At 44.4% G+C, this 26390-nt stretch overlaps 1 protein-coding gene across 2 annotated transcripts in view; it reads right to left on the bottom strand.

The window, feature by feature from the left end:
• Window positions 1–26390, bottom strand: part of phaf1 (phagosome assembly factor 1) — a 115316-nt gene that overhangs the window by 47823 nt on the left and 41103 nt on the right. For both annotated transcript variants that reach the window (XR_010976729.1, XM_068049657.1), the window contains exons 4-6: window positions 23381–23424; window positions 5180–5259; window positions 3368–3462 (exon numbers count right to left, since the gene is read on the bottom strand). Coding sequence is in view for 1 of the 2 variants with exons in the window: in XM_068049657.1 (XP_067905758.1) it covers window positions 3368–3462; window positions 5180–5259; window positions 23381–23424 (219 nt within the window). In the remaining variant the exon portion in view is untranslated. The remainder of the gene's footprint in view (window positions 1–3367; window positions 3463–5179; window positions 5260–23380; window positions 23425–26390) is intronic.

The raw sequence follows: 26390 nt of genomic DNA, 5'->3' as shown, positions 1-26390 counted from the left end.
GATAGGGTAAACACAGATTGTTTCCGCTGGTCAGGGAATCAAAACATGGGGGCACAGTCTCAGGATAAGAGGCCGATCATGTGGGACCAAGAAGAGGAGAAATTACTTTACTTAAGGGGTCGCAAATCTTTGGAATTCTCTATCCTAGAGGGTTGTGGATGCTTCATCTTTGAATACATCTAAGGATGGGATAGAAAGATTTTTGGTCTCAGGGAATCAGGTGATATGGCAACGGGCCATATGGTTTGCTCCTGCTCCGATTTCTTATGCTTACCTTCTGAGTGCAAAGTGAGGTAAAAATGGCCCAGACCCATGATGCCAGATCCTCACCATTTTTGCATTACCCAGGTACTTCCAGGAGCACTCCCAAGGGGGTGGGGGGTTGGGGGAAGAATGGAGTATTAACAGCCATAAGCCCATATGGATTGAGCTAAAGAACAAAAAGGGAGCAATCACACTGCTGGGAGTGTACAATAGACCCCCAGTCAGAGGGAGATAGAAGAGCAGAGATGTAGGCAAATCTGGTTAAGGTAAGGCAGAAAAGGAAAGCTTATGTCCAACACTGAGAACTCAATACTACAGAAAGCTGAGAGGAGCATAGAAAGTGGAGGGATGAAATCAAAAAGGAAATAAGGAAAGCTAAAAGGGAGCATGAAGAATATTGGCAAGCAAAATCAAGGTGAACCCAAAGATGTTTTATCAATACATTAAGAGCAAGAGGATAACTAAGGAGAGTAGGGCTCATAATAAAAGACCAAAACGGTAACCTATGTGTAGGAGCAGAAGATGTTGGTATTGTTCTTAATGAATACTTGGCATCTGTCTTCACAAAAGAGTGGGATGATGCAGATATTGTAATTAAGGAAGAGGGGTGCAATGTATTGGATGCGATAAACATAATGAGAGAGGAAGTATGAATGGGATTAGCATCCTTGAAAGTTGATAAATCACAAGAGCCGGATGAAATGTACCCCAGGCTGTTAAATGAGAGAAAATAACAGAAGGTCTGACCATCATTTTCCAGTCCTCATTGGAACGGATGTGGTGCCAGAGGATTGGGGAACTGCTAACATTGTACCTCTGTTTAAAAAGGGATTGAGGGACGGACCAAATAATTACATGCCAGTCAGTCTAACCTCAGTAGCGGGCAAATTACTGGAATCAATCCTGAGAGACAGGATAAACTGTCACTGAGAAAGGCACAGGTTAATCAAGGACAGTCAGCATGGATTTGTTAAGGGAAGATCTTGTCTGACCAACTTGATCGAACTTTTTAAAGTAACAAGGAAGATGAGGGTAGTGCAGTTGATGTGGCCTACATGGATTTTAGCAAGGCTTTTTTTTTATTTGTTCCAGGGATGTGGGCGTCGCTGGATAGGCCAGCACTTATTGCCCACCCCTAACTGCCCTCGAGAATGTGGTGGTGAGCTGTCTTCTTGAACCGCTGCAGTCCATGTGGGATAGGTACACCCACAATGCTATTAGGAAGGGAATTCCAGGATTTTGACCCAGCAAGAGTGAAGGAATGGCGATATTAGTGCCAAGTCAGGATGGTGTTTGATAAGGTACCACATGGCAGGCTGGTTAAAAAAAATAAAATCCCATAAGAGCAGGAAAATGCAGCAAGGTGGATACAAAATTGGCTCAGTGGCACAGGGTAATTGTTGACTGGTGTTTTTGCGACTGGAGGGCTGTTTCCAGTGGCTTTCTGCTGGATTCAATGGTATACATTAACAATTTGGACATAAATGTAGGTGGCATGATCAAAAAGTCTGCAGATGACACAAAGATTGGCCATGTGGTAGATAGCGAGGAGGATAGCTGTAGGCAGATAATGATGGCCTGGTCAGATGGGCAGAAAAGTGGCAAATGGAATTCAACCTGGAGAAGTGCAAGGTTGGGGAGGTCAAACAAGGCAATGGAATATACGATTAATGGGAAAATACTGAGAGGTGTAGAGGAAGTGAGGGACCTTGGAGTGAATGTCCACAGATCTCTGAAGGGAAGACAGGTCGATAAGGTGGTTAAGACGACATATGGAATCCTTTCCTTTATTAGCTGAGGTACAGAATATCAGAGCAGCCAGGTTATGCTGGAACTGTATAATTCATTGGTTAGGCACAACTTGAGTACTGTGCGCAGTTCTGGTCACCTCATTACAGAAAGGATGTGATTGCACTCGAGAGGGTACAGAGGAAATTTACGAGGATGTTGCCGGGACTAGAAAAATGCAGCTATGAGGGAAGATTGGATAGGCTGGGGTTATTCTTGTTGGAACAGAAAAGGCTGAGGGAAGATCGGATTGAAATGTACAAAATTTTGAGGGGCCTGGATAGAGTGGAGGTGAAGGGCCTATTCATCTTAGCAGAGAGGTCAGTGACTTGTAGGCATAGATTAAAGTAATTGGCAGAAAAATTAGAGGGGAGATGAGGAAAAACTTTTTCACCCAAAGGGTGGTGGGGGTCTGGAACTCACTGCCTGAAAGGGTAGTTGAGGCAGAAACCTTGAACACATTCAAAAGGAGTCTGGATATGCATCTCAAGTGCCGAAAACTGGAGGGCGACAGACCAAATGCTGGAAGGTGGGATTAGACTGGGTAGATTTTTCAGTCGGCACAGACACGGCTGGCCAAGTGACCTCTTTCTGTGCTGTAAACTTTATGATTCTATTCTTTAAGTAATGCATGCATTGAAACGGTATGGGAATGAGGTGGAAACATCACTTTTCCTTTGTGTTCACTCACTGGACTCTCCAATGGAGGTTCACATGCTTCACTAATTCTGCCTAACCCGGTCATATCCAAAAGTCGGGCAGACAAAAAGCACGTGGAAGAACATTGTGGGGGGGGGTGCTGAGCTCTGCCAGAGGTGCTGAGCTACAAGAATTCTCTCCCATTTTTTCCCTTTGCCTCACACTGGGTTTCCTGGCACCTTTCCCAAATGACTATTCTTCCAGACAATGCATGATGGCAGTGTAGTAGATTGTGAAAGCATCGCAGCTAGCCTTATCCAATCCTGCACCGATGTTCATAGCAAGAATCACCAGACAGCATCGGGAAGTAAAAAACTTGGCCATATTTCCTGCCTTAAGAAATTTTTACAATCTCGTTAGCCACACAAAGCAATGATCAAATTCAGACCTTCCTGCTCTGTATGGCTCATTTCCACACTGGACAGTGCATCAGCTAAGCCATCAAGGGAGCTTGGGGTGTGGGGATGGTGTAGGGTAGGGGTGGCAGGAGGCAAGCACGGTGGATTTAAGAAAAACCAATAAGAAGCAGCCGAGAACAACGGACAACTTCAGCTTAAGTGTGAGCAGAGTCATTACTCTCCCCAAGGGCAAGACCCTTTAGAGCTGGTCTCCTCACTTCAAATTTTGGAGCTTCTTTCCAGGAGTCCAGTTGAAAGGAAAAGGAAAGCCCTCGGAAGTTGAGATGAAAAAGTTGTTCCGCTGCATTGTACACTGTAATGAGAGGGAATGAAAGAAAAAAGTAAAAATTAATGTATCTCACCTCATGAGTAAGTAGACTGTAAGCATTCTCTTGTATTCCTCCCAACAGTCTTGCACACACCAAAGCTCATTTACCCTGGTCAACTCTCACCCTCTCTGCTGTCTTCTGTTTCTCTCACTACAAGTATCCTGTCCCACTGGCTTAGGGGCATCAGGAATCAGGAAACCCAACTACTGAGAACCTGATAATGCTGCAAAGCAGCTGTGTTTGTTGCCTTTGTTACTATGTCAAGCTCAGCAGAACTGCACTGCTCTCAGGATGAACTGGTTCATCGTTCTGACAATGCACACAGTACATGTGCCATTTCCACTATGTTACAGCATTGTGGCAACATTGGGTCTAATGTTTCCTCACTTCCTTGCATCAATCTTTCCTGCTTATCCTCCTTTTTTTCTCCAACAGACCCCAGAAGGGAACTCTCTCTGATTAAGGGAACTGTGACAAGCAATGAGCAACTTTCCTAAATCTCTTAGCAAAAAGTCTTGGCCCTACACAAGAAAAGGTAAACTTTACAAAATCAACCCTGTAACAAAACAGCAGTAGTAAACAGAAACAGCTTATGAGTTTCTTGTCCTCCAACTGATATACTGAGAAGCTTCCCTATTTAACTTTAACACCCTGTTATAAGAAGCTAACCTGTGCCCAGATCACAAGAAATGTGGAAGGTATGGGAAAAAGAAACATGTCATATTAAAATTTAAATGACCCCACCAATCTCAAATGCAAAACTCCTGCCTCTGCCTATGTGACTGGAAATGCATTTCTTCTCATAACAAATCTCACCCAATGCTAGCTAATGCGGTGGAAACTACTGGAAAATTGCGGGGGGGGGGGCGCTGCAATTCTAAAATCTAAAGAATTTTGCTGCAGTATAACTGACCATTTAGCCCACTCTGCCTGACAGTTCTCAGAAGGACTATTCCCAGTATCCTGCCTTTTCCATTCCTTTTAAATCTTTTCTTCTCCAAAAATGTATCCACTTTCTTTTAAACGCCATCGTGGATTCTACTTTTACCACCTTTGCTGGTAGGATATCCCATGTGCTATTAACTCTCCAAAACATATTCTCCAATTTTTTTTAAAAATTCATTCATGGGATGTGGGCATCGCTGGCCAGGCCAGCATTTATTGCCCATCCCTAATTGCCTTCGAGAAGATGGTGGTGAACTGCCTTCTTGAACCGCTGCAGTCCCTGTGGGGTAGGTATACCCACAGTGCTGTTAGGAAGGGAGTTCCAGGATTTTGAACCAGCGACAGTGAAGGAACTGCGATATAGTTCCAAGTCAGGATGGTGTGTGACTTGGAGGGGAACGTGCAGGTGGTGATGTTCCCATGCATTTGCTGCCCTTGTCCTTCTCGTTGGTAGAGGTCTTTGGTTTGGAAGGTGCTGTCTAAGGAGCCTTGGTGCATTGCTGCAGTGCATCTTGTAGATGGTACACACTGCTGCCACTGTGCGTCAGTGGTGGAGGGAGTGAATGTTTGTAGATGGGGTGCCAATCAAGCGGGCTGCTTTATCCTGGATGGTGTCGAGCTTTATGCAATGATCTTAAATTTATGCCTTCAAAGTTAGCAACTTTGACCAATGGCTTTTGTCTATTTAACTCATCAGAAGCCTTTAATTTTTAACACCTCTATTAGCTTTGCCACACACACACACACACACCTTACCTCCAGGGTGAGTTGCTCCAAATGACTGGTCAATCTGCTCTATGGTTGGAGCTATAGCCTGAGAGTTGAAGTGTACACCACTGCAACATAAAGAATAAATAAGAAAGACCCATTACAAAAAAAAAGTTTAGTATAGAGATTGGAGACTTATCTGTGCTTTGGGTGGGATGGGGGCCATGGGAGGGTAAGGACTACATTGTATTGTTGTCTCCACCACCGAGCCCCACGTCAAAAACAAACCGCAGGCTGTAAACGTTTTGTAAGTGGTGTGTTACAGCTGGCAATCACATGCAGCAGCTGTCCCATGTGACTGCCAGCTGTAATGCTCGACTTCTTTGCAGCTTGCTACGAAATATCAGAGCGTGTGTAAGGTGACAGCACTCCTCCCTGGGACATAAACTTTCTTTTTGCACCCTCTCCAACTGCTCACCACTCTTCATTTTTTTTTTTTGAGGGTACCTCCCTGTGGTGAACAGAATTAGTGTTCAGTCAGAATGCATAATACAGTACAGGCACTCAAACCTTGTATCCTCGCAGTGCCTCTGCTCTATATACACAATGTGCAGCAGCACAGAGGAGTTTAATAGCACCACCTCCAAGAGCAATGGTTGATCAATACTTTACCCAAGTGTCCAGTACTTGTGAAAGCTTGACCAGGTGTGTAGGCCATTCATCTGTAAGGGCATCATATCTGACCAGCACAATGAGCGCTGGTTAACAATTCACAGCATAAATCTGGACAATTTTTCCCTCCTCAACCCAGAAGCAATTGGATCAATTCCAGCAAACATCAAAAGGACCTTCCTGGTCTGAATGATTTTGGTATGCAACGGATAAATGCAGCCAGGATAGAAGCTCTACTAAGCTTGAATCAGTGATAAGAGGTTCTGCCATAAAGAACACACAACCCAGGGTGGTCCTGATCTGTTCCCAAGTTTGCAGGACATAAGTTCTTTCCACAATTTTCATTGAGCACTGTGCAATCAGGAGAATTAAAAATCAAATTTACAACTGCATTTGTGGGCTGACTGAACTATTCATTCAACGCCCAAGGCTTAAGAGTTTGAAAACAGAGGCTTGGGATTCCATCTTAAGCTCACTGGGTTACTCGTTTTTGATTACATAAATCAGAAATGATTCACTCATTGCTATAGTTTGTTTTAGAAGTCATATACCCTTCCAACTTCACAATACTGCAGCACGTGAGAGTTTGTGGAGAGCATTGTGATCCCAGAAAAATCGCGTCTGCAGCTTGAGAAACTTCAGCTCAGATTTGTTGAGCTGCAGACATTACGGGGCATCAGGGAGGAGAGAGTTAGTTGGATGCTTTGTTCCAGGAGGTGGTCACACTCCTTAGATTAAGTAGAACTTTACAGCTGGTCAATAGCCAGGGACTGAAGGGTGTGACTGAAAGTCAAGCAGGCATGGGGATCCAGGATGCAGTGATGGAGGAGCCTTGGTCCTCAACTTTGACCAACAGATACCAATTACTTGCAACCTGTGTGGATGAGAACAAGGACTGCAGGGTGGATGGGCAAACTGACCGTAGCACCATGGTGCAGGAGGCCATTCAAGTGGGGGGACTGAAAAGGAATGCGGTAATGATAGGGGATAGTCTAGTCAGGAGAACAGATGCTGTTCTCTGTAGCCGTGAACGAGAGTTCCAAAGGTTCTGTTGCCTGCCCGGTGTCAGAGTTAAAGATATTGCCTGTGACTGGAGAGGAACTTGGAGTGGAAGTGGAAGGAGCCAGCTGTCGTAGTCCACTTAAGAATCAACAACATGGGTAGAATTAGGCATGACTTTCTGCTCAGTGCTTGAGGAGTTAGGGTCCAAATTAAAAAGCAGAACCTCAAAAGGTAATAACTTCTGGATTGTTACCTGAACCACGTGCTAATTGGCATTGGGATAAAGTTTAGAAGGTTAAATGGACGGCTGAAAGAGTGATGTGAGAGGCAGAGGTTTTGCTTCATGGGCCACTGGTACTGGGGAAAGAGGGAGCAATTCCATTGGGATCACTCCACTTAAACCGGGCTGGGACTGGTATCCTGGCAAATCAAGTAACTAGGGCAGTAGAAAGGGTTTTAAACTAACAAGTAGTTGGGGCGAGGGGGGGTGGTGGGCAACTGGGAGGATTCAGGAAAGGGTAAATTCAAAAGCAGCAAAAGGAAATATCAAGGTTCGAGGGCAGAGCAGCATTTTGAGTGAAAATAAACAGAGTGGGTCAGGGACAGTAAGAGCAACAAAAGTAATAGGGCATGAGTGACAATGGTGATGTCAGGGAAAATTAGAAAAAGTCAAACAGGTTTGATCAAATAGCCATTAGAGACATGGTTGCAAAGTGACCAAGGCTGGAAACTAAATATTCCTGGACACCCAACTTAACGAGATAGGCAAAATGGAAAAAGGAGAAGGGCAGTCCTGATAATAAATGATAAGATAAAGACAGTAGAGAGAAAGGATCTTCTCAGAAAATCAAGATGTAGAATCAGTTTTGGTAAAGCCAAGGGGGAGGCAAGGGGCAGATAACAATGGGAGTTGTTTATAGGCCCCTAAAAGTAGTTGCAGGATAGTGCACAGTATAAATCAGGAAATTAGAGGTGCATGTAATAAGGTAATACAGACATCATGGGGCACCTTTTCAATCGAATTTTGAGTTTGAAAGTGATTTAGTTCAGTCTGAAACTCTGGTCTTAAATCGAAACAAAGTAAACTATGAAGGTATGAAGGGCAAGTTGTCCAAGGTAGTTTGGGAAACTACATTAAAATAGCTGACAGGAGATAAGCAATGGCTAGCATTTAAAGAATTAATACATTCCTTTAAGCCACAAAAACTCCACAGAAAAAGTGGTCCAAAAGGAGTTAAAGTTATGAGATTAAAGGAAAAGGCTTATAAAGCTGTCAAAAAGTAGTAAGCCCAAGAATTGGGAGGATGTTAGAATTCAGCAAAGGAGGACCCAGAAATTGATAAGGAAAGTGGAGAGAGAAAAAGAGATAGACTAGCAAGAGCCACATACAGATTGTAAACATTTCAATAGGTATGTAAATAGAAAGATAAGTGAAGGTAAATGTGGGCCCATTACAGCAGCTACAGCATGATGCAGAAAGACACCAACAGCGCGGGTTAACTCCCCGTACCAGCTGTTGTAGCTCATGGAGGCTTGCCTCCTCGTCTTGCCCCATGCTTGAGGAGTGGTGACCCTCAAGCTATACATCACCAACTATCTCTCGCTAATGGGGAGAGATGCTTATGATCCTTTGGGACTATGGTTAAAGCAAGGAGGTAAAGACAGGTGATACTACAATGGAAATAGGAAATAAGAGCATGCCAGTCAGCCCCTCAAGCCTGTTCTGCCATTCAACAAGATCATGGCTGATCTTCTACCTCAATGCTATTTTCCCACACTATTCCCACATCCCTTGATAGCTTTAATAACTAAAAATCTATCAATCTCTGTCTTGAATATATATAGCCCTCTGGGGAAGAGAATTCTAAAGATTCACCACCTTCTGAATGAAGACATTGCTCATCTCAGTCCTAAATGGCCTAGCTCTTATACGGAGACTGCGTCCTGATTCTAGATTCCCCAGCGAGGGGAAACATCCTTCCTGCATCCATATACCCAGTCGAGCCCTGTAAGAATTTCGTATGCTTCAATGAGATCACCCCCATACAGAACATAGGCACAGTCTCCTCTCTCTCTCTCTCTCTCCTCATAGGACAATCCAGTCATCCCAAGGACCAGTCTGGTGAACCTTTGTTGCACTGTGCTGAGTATATCCTTCCTTAGGAAAGGAGACCAATGCTGTACACAATACTCCAGCTGTGGTCCCAACAAGGCTCTATACAATTGCAGCAAGACTTCTTTATTCCTGTACTCAAATACCCTTGCGAAAAAGGCCAACATACTATTTGCATTCCTAATTGCTTGCTGCACCTGCATACCTTTTAGTGACTCAACAACCCAGGTGACACCCAGGTCCCTTTGGACATCAACACTTCCCAACCTCTCCCCAATTAAAAAATACTCTGCATTTCTGTTTTTCCTACCAAAGTGGAGAACTTCATACTTATTCACATTATATTCCATCTGCCATGTTCTTGCCCACTTGGCCTGTCCAAGTCCCCTTGAAGCATCCTTGCATCCTCCTCAACTCACATTCCCACCTAAAACAGCAAAAAAATACTGCAGATGCTGGAAATCTGAAAGAACAAGAAATCCTGGAAATACTCAGCAGGTCTGGCAGCATCTGTGGAGAAGCAGAGTTGACGTTTCAAGTCAGTGACCTTTCATCAGAACTGGCAAAGGTTAGAAATGTAATAGGTTTTAAGCAAATAAAGCAGGGATGGGGCAAGAGATAAAAAGGGAGGTGTTGATAGGACAGGAATCACAGAATAACTGACCAGAAGATCATGGAGCAAAGGAAAATGGTATGTTAATTGTGTGGTGAAGGACAAAGCGTTCATGCAGAGAGGGTGTTAATTGACAGAAAAATGAACAGCCCTAGCCCAAAGCACAAACAAACATGAAAAAAATAAGTGGTAAAAAAAATGAAACAAACTAAGACAAAACAAAAAACGCAACTAAAAATTTAAAAGGGGGACCCCGCATGCTCTGAAATTATTGAACTCGACGTTCAGTCCGGCAGGCTGTAGCGTGCCTAGATAGGTAAATGAGATACTGTTCCTCGAGTTTGCATTGATGTTCACTGGAACACTGCAGCAAGCCCAGGACAGATATGTGAGCACGAGAGTCGGGGGGTGTGTTGAAATGGCAAGCAACCAGAAGCTCAGGGTCATGCTTTCGGACAGAGCGGCGGTATTCCGCAAAGCGGTCACCCAATCTGCGTTTGGTCTCCCCATTGTAGAGACCACATTGTGAGCAGCGAATACAGTATAGTAAATTGAAAGTAGTACAAGTAAATCGCTGTTTCACCTGAAAGGAGTGTTTGGGGCCCTGGATAGTGAGGAGAAAGGAGGTAAAAGAGCAATTTCCAGTTTCCTGGCCCCAACTGCCTCCTCTTCACTATGGACGTCCAATCTCTCTACCACCTCCATCCCCCACCAGGACGGTTTGAGGGCTATCCGCTTCTTCCTTGAACAGAGGCCCAACTAGTCCCCATCCACCTTCACCCTCCTCAGCCTGGCTGAACTTGTTCACACATTGAACAACTTCTCCTTCAACTACACTCACTTCCTTCAAGTAAAAGGTGTTGCTATAGGTACCCGCATGGGTCCTAGTTATGCCTGCCTTTTCGTGGGATATGTCAAACATTCCTTGTTTCAGTCCTCCTCAAGCCCCCTCCCCCAACTCTTTTTCCAGTACATTGATGACTATCAGTGCCGTTTCCTGCTCCCGCCCCGAACTGGAAAACTATCAACTTTGCTTCCAATTTCCACTCTTCTCTCACCTTTACATGGTCTACCTCTGACACTTCCCTTCTCTTCCTCGAATTCTCTGTCTCCATTTTATTTTTATTTTATTTTATTTTTTTTAAAAAAAGAGATACTGCACTGAAACAGGCCCTTCGGCCCACCGAGTCCGTGCTGACCAAGAACCACCCATTTATACTAACCCTACAGTAATCCCATATTCCCTACCACCTACCTACACTAGGGGCAATTTACAATGGCCAATTTACCTATCACCTGCTAGTCTTTGGCAGTGGGAGGAAACCGGAGCACCCGGTGAAAACCCACACGGTTACCGGGAGAACTTGCAAACTCCACACAGGCAGTACCCAGAATTGAACCCGGGTCACTGGAGCTATGAGGCTGCGGTGCTAACCACTGCGCCGTCCATCTCTGGGAATGGACTGTCTACTAATGTTCATAGGCCCATCAACTCCCACAGCTACCTCGACTGCACTTCTTCACACCCTGCCTCCTGTAAGGACTCCATTCCATTCTCCCAGTTTCTCCGATGCATCAGAGATGATGCAACCTTCCACAACAGCGCTTCTGATATGTCTTCCTTTTTTCTCAACTGAGGATTCCCACCTCCCCTCCACCGCCACTGTGGTTGACAGGACCCTCAACTGTGTCCGGCCCATTTCCCAGACCTCTACTCACCCCTTCTCCTCCCTCCCAGATCAGCGACAGGGTTCCCCTTGTCCTCACTTTCCACCCCACCAGCCTCCACACCCAAGGGTCATCCCTTCATTTCCGCCACCTCCAGCGTGATGCCACTATCAAACAGATCTGCCCCTCCCCTCCTATCATTTCAAAGAATTGGTTCCCTCCACGACACCTTGGTCCACTGATCCATTATCCCCAACACCTCGCCCCCTTCCCATGCAATCGCAGGTGGTGTAATACCTGCCCTTTTACCTCCTCTCTCCTCATTCTCCATGGCCCCAAACACTCCTTTCAGGTGAAACAGCGATTTACTTGTACTTCTTTCAATTTAGTATACTGCATTCGCTGCTCAATGTGGTCTCCACTACATTGGGGAGACCAAACGCAGATTGGATGACTGCTTTGCGGAACACCTCCGCTCAGTCCGAAAGCATGACCCCGAGCTTCCGGTTGCTTGCCATTTCAACACACATCCCTGCTCTCATGCCCACATATCTGTCCTGGGCTTGCTGCATTGTTCCAGTGATCAACGCAAGCTCGAGGAACAGCATCTCATTTACCTATTTAGGCACGCTACAGCCTGCTGGACTGAACATCGAGTTCAATAATTTCAGAGCATGCCAGGCCCCCCTTTTTATTTTTAGTTATTTTCTTTATTTTATTTTAGTTTGTTTCATCATTCATTTTTTTAACCACCGTTTTGTTTCAGGTTTGTGCTTTGGGCCAGGGCTGTTCATTTTTCTGTCAATTAACACCCTCTCTGCACTAATGCTTTGTCTTTCACCATACAATTAACCTACTGTTTTCCTTTGCTCCATGACCTTCTGGTCAGTTATTCTCTGTGACCCTGTCCTATCAACACCTTCCCTTGCTATCTCTTGCCCCACCCCTGCTTTATTTGCTTAAAACCCATTACATTTCTAATCTTTGCCAGTTCTGATGAAAGATCACTGACCTGAAAGGTTAACTCTGCTTCTCTCTCCACAGATGCTACCCGACCTGCTGAGTATTTCCAGGATTTCTTGTTCTTATTTCACATTCCCACCTAGCTTTGTGTCATCAGCAAACTTGGAATTACATTTGCTCTCCACACCCAAATTGATATAGATTCCCTGCAGTCAAGAATGAGAGGTGATCTAATTGAAACATATTAAATCCTTAAGGGGCTTGACTGGGAAGATGCTGTAAAAATGTTACCCCTGGCTGGGAATCTCAAACATGGGGTCACAGTCTCATTATAAGGGGTTGGCTTTTTAGGACTGCGATGAGAAGAAACTTCTTCATTCAAAGGCTTGTGAATCTTTGGAATTCTCCACCTGAGAGTGTTTGTTGAGTATATTCAAGACAGAGGTCAATAGATTTTTGGGTACTAAGGGAGTTAAGGGGGATGGTAATAGTACGGTACAGTGAAATTGAGGTAGATCGGCCATGATCTTGTTGAATAGTAGAGCAGACTTGAAGGGCCAAATAGTTTACTCCAACTCCTATTTCTCATACAATTTTAAAGGTATATTGTATCTGATCCATGGGTGCATATGATATTTGAAATGGCAGAGGAAGAGCTCGATTGATCTTGAACATACCAAGCATTACATCTGGTCCTGTGATAATTCTTAGAGTAAACAAACAATCCAGTGTAGGTCACTTATCTGTTATGTTCCAGTTAAACCTCCATACAGTGAAATTACACCAGAGGTATAAAAATAATAGGGTAATAATAGTAGGGGATTTCAACTGGGATAGTCTTAGTGCAAAAGGCTTAAAGGGGGAGGAATTCTTAAAATGCACACAGGGAGAGCTTTTATACAAACAGGCTCTTTGAGCCTGCTCCGCCATTCATTATGATCATGGCTGATCATCCAACTCAGTAGCCTGTTCCTGCTTTCGCCCCATACCCTTTGATCCCGTTAGACCCAAGAGCTGTATCTAACTCCTTCTTGAAACTATACAACGTTTTGGCTTCAACTGCTTTCTGTGGTAGTGAATTCCACAGGCTCACCACTCGCTGGGTGAAGAGATTTCTCCTCATCTCAGTCCTGAAAGGTTTATCCCATATCCTTAGACTATGACCTCTGGTTCTGGACTCCCCCCACCATCGGGAACATCCTTCCTGCATCTACCCTGTCAAGTCCTGTTAGAATTTTATAGGTTTCTATGAGATCCCCCCTCACTCTTCTGAACTCCAGCAAATATAATCCTAACCGACTCACTCTCTCCTCATACGTCAGTCCCACCATCCCAGGAATCAGTATGGTAAACCTTCGCTGCATTCCCTCTATACCAAGAACATCCTTCCTCAGATAAGGAGGCCAAAACTACACAATATTCCAGGTGTGGCCTCACCAAGGCCCTGTATAATTGCAGCAAGACATCCCTGCTCCTGTACTCGAATCCTCTCGCTATGAAGGCCAACATATCATTTGCCTTTTTTACCGCCTGTTGCACCTGCATGCTTACCTTCAGCGACTGGTGTACGAGAACACCCAGGTCTCGCTGCATATTCCCCTCTCCCAGTTTACAGCCATTCAGATAATAATCTGCCTTTCTGTTTTTGTTACCAAAGTGGACAACCTCACATTTATCCACATTATACGGCATCTGCCATGCATTAGCCCACTCACTCAACTTGTCCAAATCACCATGAAGCCTCTCTGCATCCTCCTCACAACTCACCCTCCCACCCAGTTTTGTATCATTTGCAAACTTGGAGATATTACATTTAGTTCCCTCATCTAAATCATTAATGTATATTGTGAATAGCTGGGGTCCGAGCACCGATCCCTGCAGTACCCCACTAGTCACTGCCTGCCATTCGGAAAAAGACCCATTTATCCCTACTCTGTTTCCTGTCCGCCAACCAATTTTCTAACCATCGCAATACACTACCCCCAATCCCATGCGCTTTAATTTTACATACTAATTTCTTATGTGGGACTTTGTCGAAAGCCTTCTGAAAGTCCAAATAAACCACATCCACTGACTGTCCCTTATCAACTCTAATAGTTACATCCTCGAAGAATTCTAGTAGATTTGTCAAGCATCATTTCCCTTTCATAAATCCATGCTGACTCTGACCGATTCTACCACTGTTCTCCAAGTGCTCTGCTATAAAATCTTTGATAATGGACTCTAGAACTCTCCCCACTACCGACGTCAGGCTGACTGGTCTATAATTCCCTGCTTTCTCTCTACCTCCCTTTTTAAATAGTGGGGTTACATTAGCTACCCTCCAATCTGTAGGAACTGTTCCAGAGTCTATAGAATCTTGGAAGATGATCACCAATGCATTCACTATTTCTAGGGCCACTTCCTTAAGTATTCCGGGATGCATACCATCAGGCCCTGGGGATTTATCGGCCTTCAATCCCATCAATTTCCCCAACACCATTTCTCTCCTAATACTGATTACTTTCAGTTCTTCTCTCACTAAGCCCTGTGTTCCCCAACATTTCTGGTATGATATTTCAGGATGGTATGTTGCCTCCCTGGTGCCAGGGTCAAGGAAGTTTCTGAACGGACAGGGGGCATTCTGAAGGGGGAGGGTGAACAGCCAGAGGTTGTGGTACACATTGGTATAGGCAGGAAGAGTGACGAGGTCCTGCAGGGGGAGTTTAGGGAGTTAGGTAGAAAGTTAAAAGACAGGACCTCTAGGGTTGTAATCTCGGGATTACTCCCTGTGCCACATGCCAGTGAGGCTAGAAATAGGAAGATAGTGCAGCTAAACACGTGGCTGAACAGCTGGTGTAGAAGGACGGGTTGCATCTAAACTGGAGGGTCACAAATATCCTGGCTGTGAGGTTTGCTAGCGTCACTAGGGAGGGTTTAAACTAGTGTGGCAGGGGGGTGGGAACCAGAGCAGTAGGACAGCAAGTCAAATAAATGAGGGGGAACTAGTAAATAAGGCCAGTAAGACTAAGAGGAAGAGCAGGCAGGGAGATGTTACGGAGCACAGCGGTACTGGTGGTCTGAAGTGCATTTGTTTCAATGCGAGAAGTATAACAGATAAGGCAGATGAACTTAGAGCTTGGATTAGTACTTGGAACTATGATGTTGTTGCTATTACAGAGACTTGGTTGAGGGAAGGACAGGATTGGCAGCTAAATGTTCCAGGATTTAGAAGCTTCAAGCGGGATAGAGGGGGATGTAAAAGGGGTGGGGGAGTTGCATTACTGGTGGAGAATATCACAGCTGTACTGCGGGAGGACAACTCGGAGGGGTCGTGCAGCGAGGCAATATGGGTGGAGCTCAGGAATAGGAAGGGTGCAGTCACGATGTTGGGGGTTTTCTACAGGCCTCCCAACAGCCAGCAGGAGGTAGAGGAGCAGATATGTAGACAGATTTTGGAAAGATATAAAGGTTACAGGGTTGTAGTGGTGGGTGATTTTAACTTCCCCTATATTGACTGGGACTCACTTAGTGCTAGGGGCTTGGATGGGACAGAATTTGTAAGGAGCATCCAGGAGGGCTTCTTGAAACAATACGTAGGTAGTCCAACTAGGGATGGGGCCGTAGTGGACCTGGTATTGGGGAATGAGCCCGGCCAGGTGGTCGAAGTTTCAGTAGGGGAGCATTTCAGGAACAGTGACTATAATTCCATAAGTTTTAAGGTACTTGTGGATAAGGATAAGAGTAGTCCTCGGGTGAAGGTGCTGAACTGGGGGAAGGCTAATTATAACAATATTAGGCAGGAACTGAAGAATTTAGATTGGGGGCGGCTGTTTGAGGGTAAATCAACATCTGACATGTGGGAGCCTTTCAAACGTCAGCTGATTAGAATCCAGGACCAGCATGTTCCTGTGAGGAAGGAGGATAAATTTGGCAAGTTTCAGGAACCTTGGATATCGCGGGATATTGTGAGCCTAGTGGGCGGCACAGTGGCGCAGTGGTTAGCACCGCAGCCTCACAGCTCCAGAGACCTGGGTTCAATTCTGGGTACTGCCTGTGCGGAGTTTGCAAGTTCTCCCTGTGTCTGCGTGGGTTTCTGCCGGGTTCTCCGGTTTCCTCCCACCTCCAAAAGACTTGCAGGGTGATAGGTAAATTGGCCGTTGTAAATTGCCCCTAGTGTAGGTAGGTGGTAGGAGAATGGTGGGGTTGTGGTAGAGAATATGGGGTTAGTGTAAAGTTAGTATAAATGGGTGGTTGTTGGTCGGCACAGACTCGGTGGGCCGAAGGGCCTGTTTCAGTGCTGTATCTCTAAACAAATTAAAGAAAAAGAAAAAGGAAGCATTCGTAAGGGCTGGAAGGCTAGGAACAGACGAATCCCTTGAGGAATATAAAGACAGTAGGAAGGAACTTAAGCAAGGAGTAAGGAGGGCTAAAAGGGGTCATGAAAAGTCATTGGCAAACAGGATTAAGGAAAATCCCAAGGCTTTTTATATGTATATAAAGAGCAAGAGGGTAACTAGGGAAATGGTTGGCCCACTCAAGGACAGAGAAGGGAATCTATGTGTGGAGCCAGAGGAAATGGGAGAGGTACTAAATGAGCACTTTGCATCAGTATTCACCAAAGAGAAGGACTTGGTGGATGATGAGCCTAGGGAAGGGAGTGTAGATAGTCTCAGTCATCTCATTATCAAAAAGGTGGTGGTTTTGGGTGTCTTGCAAAGCATTAAGGTAGATCAGTCCCCAGGGCCTGATGGGATCTACCCCAGAATACTGAGGGAGGCAAGGGAAGAAATTGCTGCGGCCTTGACAGAAATCTTTGCATCCTCATTGGCTACAGGTGAGGTCCCAGAGGACTGGAGAATAGCCAATGTTGTTCCTTTGTTTAAGAAGGATAGCAAGGATAATCCAGGAAATTATAGGCCGGTGAGCCTTACTTCAGTGGTAGGCAAGTTATTAGAGAGGATTCTTCGGGACAGGATTTATTCCCATTTGGAAACAAACAAACTTATTAGCGAGAGACAGCATGGTTTCGTGAAGGGGAGGTCGTGTCTTACTAATTTGATTGAGTTTTTTGAGGAAGTGACAAAGATGATTGATGAAGGAAGGGCAGTGGATGTTGTCTGTATGGACTTCGGTAAAGCCTTTGACAAGGTCCCTCATGGCAGACTGGTACAAAAGGTGAAGTCACACGGGGATCAGAGGTGAGCTGGCAAGGTGGATACAGAACTGGCTCTGTCATAGAAGACAGAGGGTAGCAGTGGAAGGGTGCTTTTCTGAATGGAGGGATGTGACTAGCGGTGTTCCGCAGGGATCAGTGCTGGGACCTTTGCTGTTTGTAGTATATATAAATGATTTGGAGGAAAATGTAGCTGGTCTGATTAGTAAGTTTGCGGACGACACAAAGGTTGGTGGAGTTGCGGATAGTGATGTGGATTTTCAGAGGATACAGCAGGATATAGATCGGTTGGAGACTTGGGCAGAGAAATGGCACATGGAGTTTAATCCGGACAAATGTGAGATAATGCATTTTGGAAGGTCTAATGCAGGTGGGAAGTATACAGTAAATGACAGAACCCTTAGGAGTATTGACAGGCAGAGAGATCTGGGCGTACAGGTCCACAGGTCACAAAGTGGCAACGCAGGTGGATAAGGTAGTCAAGAAGGCATACGGCATGCTTGCCTTCATCGGTCGGGGCATAGAGTATAAAAATTGGCAAGTCATGCTGCAGCTGTTCAGAACTTTAGTTAGGCCACACTTAGAATATTGCGTGCAATTCTGGTAGCCACACAACCAGAAGGACGTGGAGGCTTTGGAGAGGGTACAGAAGAGGTTTACCAGGATGTTGCCTGGTCTAGAGGGCATTAGCTACGAAGAGAGTTTGGATAAACTCGGATTGTTTTCACTGGAACGACGGAGGTGGAGGGGCGACATGATAGAGGTTTACAAAGTTATGAGCGGCATGGAGAGTGGATAGTCAGAAGCTTTTTCCTAGGGTGGAAGAGTCAGTTACTCGGGGGCATAGGTTTAAGGTACGAGGGGCAAAGTTTAGAGGGGATGTGCGAGGCAAGTTCTTTACACAGAGGGTGGTGAGTGCCTGGAACTTGCTGCCGGAGGAGATGGTGGAAGCAGGCACGATAGTGACGTTCAAGAGGCATCTTGACAAATACATGAATAGGATGGGAATAGAGGGATACGGTCCCCGGAAGTGCAGAAGGTTTTAGTTTCGGCAGGGATCAAGATCGGCGCAGGCTTGGAAGGCCGAATGGCCTGTTACTGTGCTGTGCTGTTCTTTGATATTTGTGACCTTCTTTGTGAAGTATGCATTTAGTTGGTCAGCCATTTCTTTATTCCCCATAATAAATCCCCCTGTTTTGACTGTAAGGGACCTACATTTGTCTTAATCAATCTTTTTCTCTTCACATTCCTATAGAAACTTTTACAGTCAGTTTTTATGTTCCCCGCAAGCTTGCTCTCATACTTTATTTTCCTCTTCTTAATCAATCCCTTGGTCCTCCTTTGCTAAATTCTAAACTGCTCCCAATCCTCAGGTCAGTTGTTTTTTCGTAGAAAGTCCTACAAGAGAAGGGGCAGTACTGGACCCAATCCTAGGGAATGAAGCTGGACAAGTGGTAGAAGTATCAGTAGAGGAGCATTTCGGGGATAGTGACCATAACTCTAAGATTTAAAGGTAGTTATGGAAAAGGACAAAGATGGGCCAGAAACAAAGGTACTGAATTGGGGGAAGGCCAATTTCAATTTGATGAAACAGGATCTGGCCGAAGTGGACTGGGAGCAGCTACTTGTAGGAATGTCTACATCAGGCCAGTGGGAGTCAAAGAGGAAATAGTGAGGATTCAGAGCCAATATGTACACGTTAAGGTGAAGGGTAGGACCATCAAGTCCAGGGAACCATGGATGTCAAGGGATATAGAGTATTGGATCAGGAAAAAAAAAAAAAGTAGTCTTATAGCAGATTCAGAGAGCTGAAAACAGCGGCAGCATCAAAGGAGTATTCAAAGTGTGGGGGCGGGGGGTACTTTAAAACGTTATTAGGAGCACAAAGAGGGGATGTGAAAAAACATTGGCGGGCAGGATAAAGAAACATCCTCAGGCGTTTTAAGTTTATTAAGGGCAAGAGGATAACCAGGGAAAGAGTAGGGCCCATTAGGGACCAAAGTGGCAATCTGTGTGGAGCTGGAGGACATAGGTGAGGTCTTAAATGATTACTTTTCATCTGTTTTCACCGTGGACAACGACGATGTAGGTGTTGAGATCAAGGAGGGGGATTGCGATATACTTGAACATATTAACATTGAAAGGGAGGAGGTATTAGATGTTTTAGTGGCTTAAAAGTGGATAAATCCCCAGACCCAGATGAAATGTATCCCAGGCTGTTGTGAGGCAAGGGAGGTGATAGCAGGGGCTCTGACACAAACTTTCAGATCTTCTCTGGCCACGGGAGAGGTGACAGTGGACTGGAGGACAGCGAATGTGGTGCCATTATTCAAGAAGGGTAGTAGGGATAGACCAGGTAATTACAGGCCGGTGAACATCAGTGGTTGGGAAAATATTGGAAAAAATTCTGAAGAACAGGATTAATCTCCACTTGGAGAGGCAGGGAATAATCAGGGATAGTCAGTATGGCTTTGTCAGGGGGAGATAGTGTCTAACTAACTTGATTGAATTTTTTGAGGTGACTAAATGTGTAGATGAGGGTAAAGCAGTTGATGTAGTCTACATGGACTTTAGTAAGGCTTTTGATAAGGTCCCGCACGGGAGATTGGTTAAGATAAGAGCCCCTGGGATCCAGGGCAATTTGGTAAATTGGATCCAAAATTGGGTTAGTGGCAGGACGCAAAGAGTGATGGTGGAGGGTTGTTTTTGCGAGTGGAAGCCAGTGACCAGTGGTGTACCGCAGGGATCAGTGCTGGGACCCTTGCTGTTTGTAGTGTACATTAATGATTTAGACGTGAATATAGGAGGTATGATCAGTACATTCGCAGATGACCCGAAAATTGGTGGTGTCGTAAACAGTGAGGAGGAAAGCCCAAGCTTACAGGACGATATAGATGGGCTGGTAAGATGGGCAGAGCTGTGGCAAATAGAATTTAATCCTGAGAAGTGTGAGGTGATGTATTTTGGGAGGACTAACAAGGCAAGGGAATATACAATGGATGGTAGGACCCTAGGAAATACAGAAAGTCAGAGGGACCTTGGTGTACATGTCCATAGATCACTGAAGGCAGCAGCACAGATTGATAAAGGTGGTTAGGAAGGCATATGGGATACTTGCCTTTATTAGCCGAGGCATAGAATACTAGAGCAGGAAGGTTATGATGGAGCTGCATAAAAACGCTAGTTAGGCCACAGCTGGAGTACTGTGTACAGTTCTGGGCATCACACTATAGGAAGGATGTGATTGCACTGGAGATTCACCATGATGTTGCCTGGGCTGAAGCATTTCAGCAATGAAAAGGCTAGGGTTGTTTTCCTTAGAACAAAGAAGGATGAGCGGGGACCTGATTGAGGTATACAAAATTATGAGGGGCATTGATAGGTTAGATAGGAAGAGACTTTTTCCCTTAGCGGAGGGGTCAATAACCGGGGGCATAGATTTAAGGAAAGGGGCAGGAGGTTTAGAGGGGATTTGAGGAAACTTTTTTTCACTCAGAGGGTGGTTGGAATCTGGAATACACTGCCTGAAGGGGTGGTAGAGGCAGGAACCCTCAACATTCAAGTAGTATTTAGAGGAGCACTTGAAACGCCACAGCATATAAGGCTACGGGCCAAGTGCTGGAAAATGGGACTAGAATAGTTAGGTGTTTGATGGCCAGCACAGACACGATGGGCCGAAGGGCCTGTTTCAGTGCTGTACAACTCTAAACCCCTCCCCAATCTTCACTGGCCTTGCACTGAAATACTTAACCTATAGTAGTGATATGCAAATACTCTGATTACCAGGGTAGAAGAAAGGTAGCTTTGTTGGATTATACTTTGAGAATCTGCAACAAATGCTGGTAAAGTTGTCAAAACAAATTTATGTGGCACGCTGATAACCAATTGCAGTGATGACAGCACCCATAAAAGGTCGATAAAATTGCTTCGCTACTGTGGTTATATCTCCAGACATGCAAACTGCTCATTCACATACTCCATGGAGTTCTTGTCTCACTACAATGCAGCTGAGAGGGAGACGGGAGCAAAAGCCATCCCTAGGCTCCTTACACAAGTCACATAATTGCAATTTCAGTGCAGCGTTCACCAAGGCTTGCAAGAAAATCACCTGCCTCCCTAATTGTTCTCAGCTGACACATGGCAAAAGTCGGCTACAGGAGGATAAAATATCAAACATTCAAATCTAAAACGAGATCAATGTCAATATCTTCAATTATGAAATGAGTCAAGAATGATAAATTGTATCCTCAAATTAATTCTATTGTTTGGTCACAATGGTCCGTTTGAGTTAATGTTGGGATGTGTCATTTTCAGTTAATTGGCAATCGTTGTCTTTAGCTTACGAAGGGCTTCAGAAACCCAGTCCTGCAGTACATAACAGTTGTTTTAAAAAAAGTATTCTTTCATAATTTGAAAAGATAGGAGGGCATGGTGCAGGTCAGTTCCATGGACCAGAAAACACAGGTCCAAATCCTGCTCTCAGCTCAGATCCAAAATGATGCTCCACTGACCATGATAAAAATCAAGCGGACACTGCAGTTTTTCACAACATAGTGAATGGAACGTCAGAAAGGTCATAACCGAGCACTTCCATGCTTCTGCTATAAGTAAACTATTTTAGCGAATGGCTAATGAAATTCAGGGAAAGGGGTTCTCGAGTTTTAAGCTGAAACATAACTGATCAGGGAACTACACTGGATTGTTTGTGAACTTGAGGGATTTATTGCAGGACCAGAGTTATTTTGTAGGTTTAAGATTAACTGAGCTCTTCCCCTGCCACTTCAAATGTCATAAGCTCCAATGTATCTGTTTTTCAAACTGTTAAACCCAAGACGTTGAATGAATATTCAGTTGTTTTTTGGAAGGATTTTGGTGACCTGGAAGCGAGTCGAGTGCTGGCCTTCTCAGCTGCAGTTTCTAACAAAAGGCAGAAAATCTGTGATCTGTACTTTTCGTTTCACTTGCCCTGCACAACTGTTTAAGAATGGGATAGAAATGCAGTATCAATGAATTTGAAGTGCATCAGATCCAATGCAGTGAAGATAGTAGCGAGGTCATGTGTTGTAAATGTAGCTCAGTTCTAGGGTGATCTACAAACACTAGGCAATTCTTAAACCTTGTGAAAATTAATGATTTAATTGCTGCCAAGTAAACTTAAAAACACAGAAACCCACTCAACAATGGACACAACCATTTTACTCACTAGCTACCTGCCAAAAATGTGAAGCTTTTCCAATCAACTGGCAGATGATCTGCCGGTAACAGGAAAATGCAGTAATCCATGCACTATTAATGAATAAAATGTTCCAAATTAGCAGTTCCCAACTTGGGTGGCAGCAGGAGCGTCAGTCCACTCCTGGTCTCAGTATCTCAATGGAGTAGGGGTGGGGGTAGCAGAGGTTGAATAGCCTGAAGTCAAAGTTGACAAGAATAATAACCACTTCGTTAAATTAACTGCGAGTGGCCTATTCCTGTGTCTCACCAGTGGGAGGTGTATAGTTGTTGAAAAAAAGTTTTTAAAAATTGTGACAAATAATGAGATTTTCAATTTTTTGTTGGATTTGAACTTTGGGACTCTGGCTATGCTCACTCTTGGCAGGTTTCAGCTCAGTCCAAATGTGAAATTTGCCTTCCCCATTCATGTTCAAATACTGTTCCATCATAAAAGTCAACATACAGCAAAAAAATCTGGGAAGAGTTTTATTTACCAGAGAAAACACCCCAATTACATTAACTTTATACATTCTCACCTTTCAAACAAAAAGATCATTGGGAACACAGCATGCTTAAATGTTGGAGCTGACCACCAGAAAATATGTGGGCAATCCCCAGTATGTTTGCCAAAGCCCTGTTAACACCACTGCAGCCAGATCAGAGTGATTACTGAAAATCAAATCAGAGCCAGACTTCCCTCAATTGTTTTGCCAATAGAGGACAGTCAACCTTTACACCACCCTGCACCCAGAGAATGCGGCCCCAGGAGGCCACTGACCTATACTTCGGGTCTGAACATGATTGTGTCTACCATGAGGTGTACAAGAGAAAGAGAGTCAAAATACTCACCAGTATTTCAATTTAACTTTACTCAAGTCATAAACTTCAATGACCTACAGGGGGTTTAAAAAAAAATAAAAGATCAGTTTTGTCATTGCACTCATGTATTACATTAGATTTGAAGAGAGCTACTACATGTACCGATTGTGTTGTCTCGTCTCCTCCCTACCTTCCTGCTGTGCTGCACACAACTGGTGACAGACAACAGGTGAATAATGTGCTCTTTTAATGGGCTGCTATAAATGCATGAGTGGTCAAGCTTAACATTTGCTTAGAATTCTCCCCTTTCCCAGTAGTGAAAGATTTTACCATCAGTCTTTGCCCATCTCCCTTCAAACAAGCCAACTGAAATGAGAATTTTATGTGAAGGCACAGTCCAAAACATCCAATCCTACCATTCACCACTCGATTTTGTACTGGGGTGGGGGGAAAATGAAGGTTTGTAAGGGCGCTCAGTGTGAGGAAAGAGAAAGGAGCGGGGATGCTCAGAATAATAAAAGGAGGTGGCAATGCAGCATAATTGGAGATGGCAATGATACCGAGAAGTGCAAAGCAGCAACGATCTGGAATCTCAATTTATTTCACCATTACTCACTACTGAATACTCTTCCCCTGCCCCAAGTTATGAGCTGCTGAGGCAAAGCTACAATGATCCCTCAGGTATTGCATACTTTCCTATATCGCAAAGCCAAGAATGTAAGGTGTTGACTGAGGACTGACATCAGTTAAGTATTCCTAAAGCTAACACCACCCCTCATCAAGTATAAAACTGTTGCAATAGTTTCAAAACTGCTAGCCATAAGATACAAAACAACCCAAATTGCTAGCAATTTGTGGGTGAAAAATGAAAGCTGTTGGAATTTCTACTCAACAGTAATTTTTTTTTGAAGGGGTACAGGTGACTGAGTGTTCTGTTGGAGCATTGGTCAGGCCTCAATCAGAGCAGCTCAAAAATGCATATACAAGACACAGCAATGGAAATGGGTTACAAGGAAAGATTAGTGGGCAGAAAGGTCACAAGGAGGAAAAATTAAGTGTACGTAGGATAAATCCTGAATCTTGCTCAAAGCAAGTCATGATAAATTTGTGAAAAAGTTTGAAAATAGCTCTCTGCCCATTTTCACTCAGTGATAAATGTGTGTGGGGTAAGCAGACTAAGAAATATTACCCATGCGAAAAGAGGACGGGTTTTGAAATGGAAGAATTAAGGGTACCACAGCAATAAACTTCGATGGGCAAAATGGTCTTTACTCATGTTTTTATGAAACAGGGTTGTCCAACCTTTGAGAGTGGGGGGCCACATTACAATTTTTCTCTTACATAGGGAACCAGAGAGACAATTTCGGAAAGATAAAAGCATTAAAAATTTATCTTACTATCAAAACAACTAATATATATTTTTGTGAAGCTTTAAAGATTAATTTATTGACTTCGTTTTACACTAGGTTAGACACCTGGCATTCTTTTGCTTGCACAAGTTCTCTCTCTGACTGTTAGTGAGTGGGAACATATCAGGGCTCTCCGGCTTTCAAAGAAGTCAGAACCCACCGGTCAGCCCCAAATCTGTTCGCAGTTCAGAAACTGGTATTGTGCTCCAATCCGAGTGCCTGTCAGCTGTGAAACTGACTTGTGACTTTTATTTAAAAGCCAGTCTGCAAGAAGCCAATAGGAAATTTCTCAACTCCATTCACGGACCCCTGGTGAGGATGAGGAACAGCCTGGGTACAGTTTACATCCATGGGCCGAATGGAAAACTTCGACAGGCTGGATCCTGGCCCGCGGGCCGTTTGTTGGACAACCCTGTTCTAAGCAGCATCTCTGTAGGTACTATTGTAATTGGTGTATTAGTACCAATGCAGTGGGAGGGCTCAAATCATATTAAAACTAAATGTGGTTTTGTGTTGTGCAACGTGTTTATAATATATTCATCACCTCAGGTCCGGGGTCGGCAATGTGCCCGTACACGGACACCGGTGTCCGTGGTGATTTGAAATGTCTTGTTCCAAGCCTTTAACCTTGTGTTTTAAATCATACAGTGCTTTGATGGCATTAGGCTGGCTATACACTATAGAGACAGATTAAATACACCCATGTCAGTGGCTGAGTCAAAAATTCTGTCAGATGTCTGTGGTGCAATATGTTGGTGCCTATCACTGCCTCATATTACCCCGAGCCAAGTGCTGGATAACTTGTACACACTATCACAACACAGGATTTTAACATGCACAGCACTCGAGTTTTTTTTCATAGCTCAATTGCACATATAAAATATTCCATACATCCTCTATTGCACTTTACTGAACTCTTATTGACAACACTGCCACCAATACTTATCAAACTCATCCAACTGTTGCTAAACCTTGTTGAACAATGTTGCATTTACGTAATTCATCCCATTCTCAGGATGTCCCAAACAACCCATAGATTACTTTTGAAGTACAACTGTTTTGTTGGCAAACAGTATGCAAGTGGCAGGTGGGGGAGTGGAGAAAAGGGGAGGGAAAGGGAACGAGGGGAGGACAGGAAGGTTATGCCTCCTTGGGCTAGATTCCCTCAGCAGCTCGAGAAAAAAATTCTCTCTACCTACTCGAACAATTCTTTTAAAAACTCTAAAAATCTCAATCAAATCACCCCCGAGCCATCTATATCCCAGGGAATAAAAGTCTAGTTTATGCAATGGCTCCCATTTGCAGCGTTCAAGGTCTCACACACAGCAATGTGATTAATGATCAGTTAAATCTGTTTAGTGATGTTGAATGAGAGCTAAATGTTACCTAGCACACCTGGGGAACTCTGTTTTTCTTTGAATGATGCCTTTGCATCCACCTGAGGGGGCAGACAGGGCCTTGGTTTAAAAAGATTCATCAGAGAAACACCTGACAATGCAGCACTCCCTCGGTACTGCACTGGAGCGCTGGCCGATTTCCACACTCAAATCTCTAGCTTGAACCCATGACGTTTGACTCAGAGGCCTGAGTTCTATCACTGAGACAAGCTGACAATTGTTTTTCCATTCCTT

This window comes from Heterodontus francisci, chromosome 17 (assembly GCF_036365525.1).
Source record: "Heterodontus francisci isolate sHetFra1 chromosome 17, sHetFra1.hap1, whole genome shotgun sequence".
Classification (NCBI taxonomy): domain Eukaryota; kingdom Metazoa; phylum Chordata; class Chondrichthyes; order Heterodontiformes; family Heterodontidae; genus Heterodontus; species Heterodontus francisci.
This window is presented reverse-complemented; position numbering and strand designations above follow the sequence as displayed.